The sequence below is a fragment of the Pipistrellus hanaki genome, assembly GCF_964339955.1.
Source record: "Pipistrellus hanaki genome assembly, chromosome: 1".
NCBI classification, from domain to species: Eukaryota; Metazoa; Chordata; class Mammalia; order Chiroptera; family Vespertilionidae; genus Pipistrellus; species Pipistrellus hanaki.
In genome coordinates this window covers 59,122,956-59,133,917 of record NC_140503.1, presented here as the reverse complement: position 1 = coordinate 59,133,917, position 10,962 = coordinate 59,122,956, and the positions used below count along the sequence as shown (strand labels likewise).

Sequence of the window (10,962 nt, the reverse complement as noted above, 5' to 3'; positions counted from 1 at the left end):
AGAGCAAAAGACAAAGAGAGAATCTTAAAAGCAGCAAGAGTAAAGCAGGTAGTTACCTATAAAGGAGTACCCATATGATCGTCAGCTGATTTCTCAACAGAAACCATGCAGGCCAGACGGGAATGGCAAGAAATATTCAAGTTGATGAATAGCAAGAACCTACAGCCAAAAATACTCTACCCAGCAAAGCTATCATTCAGAATCGAAGTCCAGATAAAGAGCTTCACAAATAAAATAAAAAAAGCTAAAGGAGTTCATCACCACCAAACCAGAATTATATGAATTGCTGAAAGGGGTTCTTTAGGAAGAGGAAGAAGATATAGATAAAAATTATGATCAACAAAGGTAACTATCAACAAGTGAAACTAAAAGCCAAGGGAATTAAAAAACCTGATGAACAATATTAACTAGTGAATATAATAGAATCAGAGGTATGGAAGGGGAGTGGACTGATGGTTCTCAAAGGAAAAGGGGAGTGGGGGGTGCGGGAAGAGCCTGAAAAAAAACTGTGCACCTATGGATGAGGACAATGGGTGTGGGGAAAGGGATCTGTTTCCTTGTCTCGGCATTTTCACAGCTTCCCTGAGTTGGTAGGGTGGCTTTGTGTGCTAAGGTGTCCTATATGGTTCAGTGGGTCAGCCTCCCAGTTACCTGAGGTGGACAGTCTTGGTGTAGCCCTTTGTGGGCTGTGTGTGCAGTCTTTTTGTTAAGCCTTGCTTGTTGCTAGTATCACTGGGAAGCGTTGATCTCCAAGCCAATTGGCTGTGAGGATCAGAAGTGTCTCAGCTAGGAGGGTTTCTGTATTCCGCTTGGATGGGGTGGAGTCTCGGGTGGCACAGCCAAGCTTTGGTGAATCCCGCAAGATTGGTTGCAGGCGCGCGCACCTCTTTTGTATAGGCACAGACAAGCTTTGGATTCCTGTCTGTCCCTCCCTAGGAGAGTCCTATTCATGGCGAACGAGAAAGCTAGCCACTGGAAGGGCTTCTGTGCTCCGCTTGGATGGGGTGGAGTCTCGGGTGGTGCAGACAAGCTTTGGTCAGCCTCTCCCTACGAGGGTCTGGTTTCTGAGTCCCACAGTAATGGCTGCTGGCTTCACACACCTCCGAGAGATCTCTGCCCACTGCCTGACAGTCTGGCCTCTCCCTGTCTGGGGCAGTTTATCAGAGCAATAGGGTGGTTCTGTTTTCCTCCTGAACAAGAAAGCCAGCCGCGCATTAGCTGTCCACCCTCTCCACGCGCAGGGAATAAGCCAGCAGTGAACTCAGCCTGCCCTCTCCGCACTCCGCAAGCAAGCCAGCAGCAAAGTCTGGCAGCCGCTGCCTTTTCACAGGCACAGTTCTCTGTACCTTCACAGTTCCTGAGGTTCAGCGTGCCTTCTTCTCCTTCCCAGATGGTAGAGCCTCCTCTCAGCCAGCCATCCGGCGCTTCAGGGTGATGTTTCCCCTGTTTTCCAGTTCTAAATTCAAATTTGTTGTGGTAGGCTGCATTCAGGTCTCTACCCTATGCCGCCATCTTGGTTTCTCTCTATTGGATCATTTTCAAAGAAGAGATTATGGTGCTTTTACTTTGGCTGCAAAAACAATTCTCAACTTCTTTAGGAGTGGAGTCCACTATCCTGAAGTGTGTAGCTAGAGAGAGAACTCATTTTAACTGTTCTTTTCCAAAGGTAACTCCACAAACCTCCTCCAGCTCTGACCAAAGCAGCTTCGTTGAAGTGAAGAGTTTGATCACTCAGATGCCTTCTAAAGGGCAGATACAAGAAATTACTAAGGAGCTACACTGTCTACTGTGTAATGACTGGTTCCGAGATCCACTTATGCTAACCTGTGGTCACAACTTCTGCCAGGCCTGTATTCAAAACTTTTGGAAGCAGCAAGAAAAGGAAACATTCTGTCCTAAGTGTAAGATATTGTGTCAATATGGCAACTGTGCATTCAACCTTGTACTGGAGAAGCTGGTAGAGAAGATTAAGGAGCTACCCTTACTCAAGGGCCATCCACAGTGCCCAGAACATGGAGAGAACCTGAAACTGTTCAGTAAGACAGAAGGGAAGCTGATCTGTTTTCAATGCAAAGATGCTCGGTTGTCTGGAGGGCAGTCTAAAGAGTTCCTTCAGATCTCTGACGCTGTCCATTCCTTCATGGTGGGTGAGCCTTGATCAATCCGTTAGGAGAGCTGGGGAAATATTTTCTGTAGGACTTCTTCTCTCTTGCAGTTTCACCCCTTTACTCAGATGATTATTAGAAAGATCAGAATGCTCAGAAAATGCAATATATTTTACAATGTTCTTTCTCTTGAGGTGCTAATATAGGAAAGGAGTAGTGGAAAACCTGTAGCCTACTATTCATTTAAGCAAATATTTACCTAAATCCTGCCATGATAATGCTCTACTAGACACCATGCAGGATGTGAATGCATACAATACTGCTCTTGTTATAAAACTCTTGAAATTTAGTCAAAATGAAAAAACAAAACAAAAAAACACAGAAGTAATTTTAGAGTTTACTATTGAGACCTAAATTTTGTCAAACTATTGTAGTAATTCATAAATGTTTAGAATTTCAGAAAAGATTAGAAAAACCTGAAACATTCAGGGGACGTATGGTAAAAGAAAGTTTGAACATGAAAATCATTTGGATTTGGATGGGCAAGAGGAAGAAATAACTATTCTAAGTGAGAACAATGTGAGTAAAGGTACAGGTAGAACAGTGTAACCAGGGTAGAAAATGTATACAGACCTATTACCATCCTCAAACCCCTTATAATTTCCTTCACTATCCTTGGAAGAGACAGGAACTATGACATAGGGGAAAGGAAAGACCTTTAGAGCAAGAGCTGGCTTTTTTCCCTGACATAACAGGGCTTTGAGGGAGATGTCCCTTATGCCCCTTCCTCTCCCGAGTCAGTGTGGGTTGAATTTATGTGATATTCCCAGGAGGAGTTTAACACCATGAAGGGTCAACTGGAGGCAGTCCTGAAGGAACTTCAGTCCCTGAGGAGCACGCAGAAAGATGCAATTACTGCTTACAAGGTGAGGAGTAGGATAGGGGGTTCTGAGATAGAACTAGAATATACCCTCCTTTTAACTTTAGCCATTTGGGTGGGAAGGTAACTATACAAACAGTGTCAATACACAAAATGAAACTTGGGTTATAAAATTAAAGAATGGACACAGTAAGGTGGAAAGGAACATAGCAGTGGAGTAAATTCCCTACAGCGGATAAGCAGAGAGAGAGTACACTGGCCTTTTCCCGAATATGCTCTTCCTTTTGATGGTTCAATTGCTGGATGATTTTTGTGGGGTTGCAGTTTCTCTGGTCTTTTCTCTTATTTATGGCAAAATAAGAAATTTATCTATGGCAAATCCGCTAAAGATAGCTATATCTAAAGACATACTTTTCATTTTGAAAATTTCTGTCTGGTGGCTGTGTGGAGAATGAATTAAGAGAGATAATGACAAGAATAATGGTTAGAAAGCTACCACTTGACCCCATATGGTAGCTTGGTCTAGAAAGGCAATGGAGATGGAAAGAAGTAAACAGCCTCAGCATATGCTTTGGAGATTAAAAAAATAATTATCTGGATGGAGTGATTCATTAGATGTTAGGTGTGAGTGTGGATGTTAAATAGACAGTTGGATATAGAATGAGAAGGAAAAAGAGCCCATGATAGAAAAATCAAGTAACTATAGAACTAACAAGTAAGACTGAGAAATAGTAGTGAAAGGAAAACGAGGCAAGTGTGAGCTAGAGGAAAGAGAGAGTTAAGACTATTTTAAGAGTACAATAACAATGATGGGCCATAGTATCCAGGCTAGAGAAGAGGGGATATAAAGACAGAAGTTGAAGAAATAGAAATGAAGGGGTCAGTACACAGGTTTCAACGAGACCTAAAATTGCAATAGGGATACCTAAATAAAAAGCTCATTTTAGAGATAGAGAAATTGCTGAGGATGAGAAAATCCTCAGTGTAACTAAGAATTAGTAGAGATAAAGGTGGAAATCACTAGAAATGAGAATAAGGAAACAAGAAGCCACGTTATTCAGATGGCTCTCCTATGAGAATGTTGAGGTCATCTAAGAAAAGAGATGCAAGTACATCAGTTATCATTTCCCAAATCTTCTTTAAAAAAAAAAAAAAGATTTTTTTTTTTTTTTTTTTTTTAGAGAGAGAGGAAGGGAGAGAAACATCATTGTGAGATTGGAACTTCAATCGACTGCCTCCTGCATGCCTGCACCCTGGGCATGTACCCTGAAAAGGAATTGAACCAGCAAGCTTTCAGTGCATAGGACAATGCCAAACCAACTGAGCCACTCTGGCCAGGGTTCCCATCTCTTCTTTTATATTATCCTTGAAGCAGAAGCACCCTCCCTTACCCCACCCCCACTTCTGATGTTCTGATTTCTCGAGAAGGATATTTCTCTCCACCTCCTTATAACCCCAGTCTAACAGTATAGCTTGGTAGATATTGGCTTATACTTCTGGGTAGGAGAGTATTATCATTCATTCTAGAATGTTTGATTAACCCCAGAGTCTTATTTCATATGGCAATGCTTACCATCTCAGTATTTCAATAGGAACCTGCCCATCTCTTTTGACTATTTCATCCTGAACTGTTAAACTAGCTGAGAAAGATGGAGTAAGTCTCCCCATCTGCCACAAAAAGGGCTCCTTTTAGTGTGGTTCAATGTTGATATTGCATTTTAGTGCATTTTCCCATTATGGTATTTCCCAAGTTGTGTGAGTATTGGTGGTGTGGGCCCCCATCCCCAAGAGCTAGTCTCGGGAATTACCTTAGTGATGATCATGGAGGTTTCCAGGAAAGCAAGCTACATCTGCAGCAACACATCTCCGTGGAGTTTCTAAAGCTGCATCAATTTCTGCACGGCAAAGAAAAGGACATTTTAAATGAGCTCCGGGATGAGGGGAAAGCCTTGAGTGAGGAAATGGAGCTGAATCTGAAACAGCTTCAGGAACAGTATCTCCTAGCCAAGGATATGATGGTGAGCGTCCAGGCCCGGATGGATGAGCAGAACTCCTTCAACTTTCTCAAAGTAAGACTCCATATCAACATGACTATGGGTATGCTACTGGAGGGAAAAGGGTCAGAAAGGACTTCCCACAATGCGGGGGGAAGGGGGAAGATCCTGCCAGGGGCTGGATGGAGGGAGGCAAAGTGGGGAATGCTGGACATCTGCAATAATGTCAACAATAAAAATAAATAAATTTTAAAAATGCTATGGGAGGCCGAAGCCGGTTTGGCTCAGTGGTAGGGCGTCAGTCTGCGGACTGAAAGGACCCAGGTTCGATTCCAGTCAAGGGTATGTACATTGGTTGCGGGCACATCCCCAGTAGGGGGTGTGCAAGAGGCAGCTGGTCGATGTTTCTCTCTCATCGACGTTTCTAGCTCTCTATCTCTCTCCCTTCCTCTCTGTAAAAAAATCAATAAAATATATATATTTTTAAATTCTATGGGAGAAAAGCAGGAAGCTACTTTTGCCTCACACTCAATAGAAAGCTTTCCTTTCACCCTCCTAGAAAAGAAGATAATAAAATCCCAATAATAACAGTATGTTTTAATATTTCTTCAGAAAGAACTTTGAAGCTTTATTTCTTAAAAATATAAATGTTGCAACCTAAGCTGTATTTTTTGCTCCCAGCAACATATATTGATCTGTTTGAAAAGCTATTTGCCAATCTTTGGTCATTGAAGTAATGTGGCATTGGTTACCACTTCAGCATTCAGCAGTTTAACTAGCCAGAGTAAGGAAAAGTGGCCTTGGGGTAGGTATACCTACTGCAAGCATGTCAACTCAAAGGCTAACATGGGCCAAATAAACAAGGTTTAAGTTTGTGTGGGCTGCAAAAAACCAAAAGCTTCCAATTTTCATAGAAACATAGGTTTATTTCGATAGAGACATGCTGAATACAAAAAGCTGAAATGAATGAGTAATCATTAACCTAATAATTAATATTTTTTCTTGAACATTAACTTATCAGAATAACTCCACAAATTAACAAACATAAAGCAAATAAACCTATTTTTCTTATTGTCCAAAGTGAAGTATTTCCTGTTGTGCACACCAAATAAGTCAGTACAAGACTAATAATGTGGCAATTGGCTGCTAAAATATTTGCTGCTAGTATTAGTGGAGAGAAATGATGCACCTGCACATAAGGTGCGTAAGGGAAATGAATGCAACACAATTATAGTAATCAGTCATTAGCGAATGTTGTAGTTCGTTATTAATAACTAGAGGCCCAGTGCACGAACATTTGTACGTGGGGAGGGCATCCCTCAACCCAGCCTGCACCCTCTTACAGTCCAGGAGCCCTCAGGGGATGACTTATTGATGGCTTAGGCCTGCTAGGGGAAGGCACCGCCCCCATCACCCAGCTTCTGCTGCTGCTGCCACTGCTGGCTGCTGGCCTTCCTTGGCCCTCACAACTGCAGCAGCTTTGTCCAGAAGGACATCCGGTCTATCTAGTCCAATTAGCATATTACCCTTTTATTAGTATAGATTATGTATAACAGGATATTGTAAAAATTAAGTTACAAAATTTTTATTAAAGTGTTTCTCACATACTATTATATTGGCTGGGCTGCAAAAATATTCATTGTGGGCTGCATGTGGCCTGCAGGCTGAGAGTTTGACATGTTTGATCTCTTGAATTCTCCTGAGACTATGGCAGTATAGGGAAATGTAGCCTAACCTTAACTTCTCTCTTATTCCATATAAAAGGGAGCTAGGAAATAAGAGCAAGAGAAACCAGTTTATCTTGGGTTAGATGAAGGATGCAGATCAGAAAAGACAGATGGAAAATGAGAGGTAGCAATGAAATGGGGACAATCTGCACAGGGTCCCAGTATTGACAATCAAATCCCAGTGTTGGCCAGTATCACCAAAAAAATTTCTGCAGTTGATGAACAGGCATCTAACTTCTCTATTTCTCTTCCTCTTCCAGGACATCACACCTTTCTTAGCTAGGTAAGTGGTATTTCCATATGGTATTATTACCCTATCTTCAGTCCCAGGAGGATAGCTAAAATAAATTATTTATGTCCCTTGCAGCTTGCAGAAAGGAATAAAAGTGCTGACACCCAAAGAGCTTATCTCCAGAAAGCTGAACTTTGGCCTGTACAAAGGTCCCATCCAGTACATGATGTGGAAGGAAATGCAGTCCATTATCTCTCCAGGTATCAGTGGGTAGCAGCTATTGGTTCCTGGGGCTCCTAATGTATGTTTCATCTGTGGGGACTCTTCTGTGGCCCTAATTAATACTTTAGAGTCTAGAGCAGGGAGAAGAGTAGAGTTTAGCAAAAGAAAGCTAGTTGGTATGACTGAATTTCCTCTGGTACCATGAATTAAGAATTTATGGCTTTTTACTGGTAAGTAGAATCTAATGTTAGAATTACCTCTCAGTCGCTGAAACAGGTTTGGCTCAGTGGATAGAGCGTCAGCCTGCGGACTGGAAGGTTCGATTCCGGTGAAGGGCATGTACCTTAGTTGCAGGTACATCCCTGGTGGGGGCTGTGCAAGAGGCAGCTGATCGATGATTCTTTCTCATCGGTGTTTCTAGCTCTCTATCCCTCTCTCTTCCTCTCTGTAAAAAATAATAAAATATATATAAAAAAAAAAAGAATTACCTCTCAGCCTATGATTTTAATTGTTCTGTCAAATGTGACAACTAATATTTTATACTGTTTCGCCATATCAGTTATATAAATCCCTGGATCTTTTCTGCCCTGAAGGTGTTTATTATATATATACTCTTTGAATGTAATAGGGTCTTTTAGGTCCTTTTTGTTTGATGTTCATAAAATGGAGTATAATATCTTAGGAGATTGTTTAGAGATCTTCAGTGCTTAAAAAAAAAAAAAAAACTATACCAAAAAACAGCAAAACACCAATAATTTTAATAGGTGTGCCTAATATGAACTCTAAGTTTTTATCATCCTGCAGATACCAAAGAATTGAGCAGGACAAAAGAACACAAATGGTATTTCAAGAACACAAAATTCTAAATAAAAATCTTTATATAAATACAAAGTTCTACAAGTTTTTTATAGAATTTACATAGGTTCATTATTAGTAGTATCCTGTTTCCCCAAAAATAAGACAGTGTCTTATATTAAGTTTTTTCTCCTAAAGTTGCGCTAGGTCTTATTTTCAGGGGATGTCTTATCTTTCCATGCGCTAGGTCTTATTTTCGGAGGATGTCTAATTTTCGGGGAAACATGGGTAGTTACTGACTTAATGAAAATCACAAATCTATCCCTGTTAACAATTTTTCCAAATAATTGACAATAAAAAAATAAGCTTTACTAAGACATAATTAACATAGAATAAAATAATCATTTAAAATTTTTATTGGTGTGACACTGGTTAATAAAATTATGTAGGTTTCAAGTGTACAATTCTATAATACATTTTCTGTATTCACCACACTAGTCAAGTCTCCTTCTGTCACCATTTATTCCTCCTTTATTCTCTTCTACTTCCCTCAACCCCCATTTCCCTCTGGTGATCACCATATTGTTGTCTGTGCCCATCAGTAGATGAGTGGATAAGAAAGCTGTGTTACATTTACACAATGGAATATGACTCAGTTGTAAAAAAAAGGAAACCTTACCTTTTGCAACCTTAAGAGCATTATGCTAAGTAAAATAAGCCAGTCAAAGAAATACAAATAAACAAACAAAATAGAAATAGATTCATAGATATAGAGAACAGACTGACAGCTATCAGAGAAGAGGGTGCTGGGGGACTGAGTGAAAAAGGTGAAGGCATCTATTGCTCTTCATAGGTATAAACTCATCATTTTAAAGTGTACAATTTGATGAGTGTTGACAAATATATATGCTTATGTAAACATCTGCAAAATCAAGATATAAAAAATTTCTATCATCCTAAAAAGTTCCTGTGTATCCCTTTGCAGTCAATCCCTTCCTCTACCCCTAACCCCAGAGTCACTAAATCTGCTTTTCCCACTTGTGTCTTTTCTAAAATCTCATATAAGTGGAATTATATATTCTGTAGTCTTTTGTATCTGGCTTTTTTCACTTAGAATAATGCTTTCTGAGATTCACCTATGTTGTTTATTTTGTTCATTAAATTCCACATGTAAGTGAAATCATATGGTATTTGTGTTTCTTTGACTGGCTTATTTTACTTAGCATGGGGAGATAAATTATTGGTGTTTATATAAATACTGACTTCTACTATGGGAATATGCATTCACCCCTTTTCTCCCATACCCTGCTTTCTCTTATCTTTCTTCCTAGGCTTATTTCCATTAACTCTGGACCCTAAAACAGCGCACCCAAATTTGGTGCTGTCCAAAAGCCGAACCAGTGTGTGGCATGGTGACATTAAGCAGGTAATGCCCGATGATCCAGAGAGGTTTGACTCAAGTGTGGCTGTGCTGGGCTTAAAAGGCTTCACGTCTGGAAAATGGTACTGGGAAGTAGAAGTAGCTAAGAAGACAAAGTGGACAGTTGGCATTGTCAAAGAATCCATCATTCGGAAAGGCAGCTGTCCTCTAACTCCTGAGCAAGGATTCTGGCTTTTAAGACTAAGGAACCAAAATGATCTGAAGGCTCTGGATTTGCCTTCTTGCAGTGTGAAGCTGACCAGCAACCTTGACCAGGTGGGCATATACTTAGATTATGAAGGAGGGCAGGTGTCCTTCTACAATGCTAAAACCATGACCCACATTTACACCTTCAGTAGTACTTTCACGGAGAAACTTTATTCCTACTTCTGCCCTTGCCTTAATGATGGTGGGGAGAATAAAGAACCACTGCATATCGTGCAGCCACAGTGATTAGTCATACTATTGTATAAATTCAGAGCATTATTAAAGAAGTATTGAAATAGATTACCAGTCTTACTGGTTTCTCTTCCTAATTTAATAATGAATACTGGCGAGGGCGGGAAGGATTCACAAATTAAATTCCATTCTCAGTGTCCTTAGTGGATTTCACCAGAGTCTTTTTTTTTTTTTTAATATATTTTATTGATTTTTGTACAGAGAGGAAGGGAGACAGATAGAGAGTTAGAAACATCAATGAGAGAGAGTCATCGATCAGCTGCCTCTTGCACACCCCCTACTGGGGATGTGCCCGCAACCAAGGTACATGCTCTTGACCGGAATCGAACCCAGGTCCCTTCAGTCCCCAAGCCGAAGCTCTATCCATTGAGCCAAACCGGTCCCAGCTCACCAGAGTCTTTTAAGATACTTTTAATTCACTAGGGTCTTCTATGACACAGGAGCCTCTCTCATGAGAGTGATAATCACGTTATTGTTACCGAAGTAAACTGCAACTTGAGTTTACGGTGCTGGGGAACCCTTTTCAAATGTGCCCAGAAAGTCTATTATGCTGTCATTATTAAAGTGTTTCCCAAAGTGTGGTACGCGTACGCCCCGGGGCACAGGAAGAGTTTGGTGGGGTACGCGTTGCACCGGAGTTCGGTGGGGATATACACTGCACCGTGCTCAGCTGCGCCTAATTCTACGTTCCCATGAGTACGAGGGGTACTCAGCGTTACGAAATTATAGAAGGGGTACACATATGTCAGAAGTTTGGGAAACACTGGTCTAGTATAATGACTCTGTATTAGATGAATTTTCAGACCTTTTCAGGCCCTTTTCTTGCTTTATCTATCTAGAGGCCCAGTGCACTGGTGGGGTCCCTTGGCCTGCCCTCCTGCAATGCCCTCTTGGGGGATGTCAGACTGCCAGTTTTGGCCCGATCCCCGCAGGCCAGGCCAAGGGACCCTACCAGTGCACGAATCTGTACACTGGGCCTCTAAAATGCATATAAGATCTTTGGTTAACCTCTACCCCCTACCCCCTTCCCTCTGAGATTCATCAGTCTGTTCCATGTTTCCATGCCTGTGCATTGAGTGTCTGCCCCCTGGTGGTGAGTGCACATCATAGCTACTTGTCGAACAATCA

The 10,962-nt window shown here is 41.1% G+C and overlaps 1 protein-coding gene across 3 annotated transcripts; it reads left to right on the top strand.

Annotated features, from left to right (window-relative positions):
- The first annotated feature begins 1,449 nt into the window (after window positions 1-1,449).
- On the top strand, window positions 1,450-9,928 carry TRIM69 (tripartite motif containing 69). Of its 3 annotated transcripts, none has more exons than XM_084903409.1 (6): window positions 1,450-2,143; window positions 2,936-3,031; window positions 4,821-5,054; window positions 6,967-6,989; window positions 7,074-7,198; window positions 9,287-9,928. In XM_084903409.1, the coding sequence occupies exons 1-6, from the start codon at window positions 1,553-1,555 to the stop codon at window positions 9,826-9,828; spliced, it is 1,611 nt and encodes a 536-aa protein (XP_084759535.1). In that variant the 5' UTR covers window positions 1,450-1,552; the 3' UTR covers window positions 9,829-9,928. The 3 variants fall into 3 exon arrangements, with proteins under 3 accessions (XP_084759535.1, XP_084759536.1, XP_084759537.1); XM_084903410.1 differs by having other exon boundaries at window positions 2,936-3,038; window positions 4,777-5,054; XM_084903411.1 differs by lacking the exon at window positions 2,936-3,031 and having other exon boundaries at window positions 4,737-5,054.
- Window positions 9,929-10,962: the final 1,034 nt, after the last annotated feature.

What these genes read in the sequence shown, in the direction of transcription:
- TRIM69 (XM_084903410.1), top strand. Translation starts at nt 1,553, where the DNA reads ATGGTGCTTTTACTTTGGCTGCAAAAACAATTCTCAACTTCTTTAGGA. An exon ending in ACGCTGTCCATTCCTTCATG is followed by an intron (nt 2,144 to 2,935) that starts GTGGGTGAGCCT and finishes TGATATTCCCAG; the next exon opens with GAGGAGTTTAACACCATGAA. An exon ending in ACTCCTTCAACTTTCTCAAA is followed by an intron (nt 5,055 to 6,966) that starts GTAAGACTCCAT and finishes TTCCTCTTCCAG; the next exon opens with GACATCACACCTTTCTTAGC.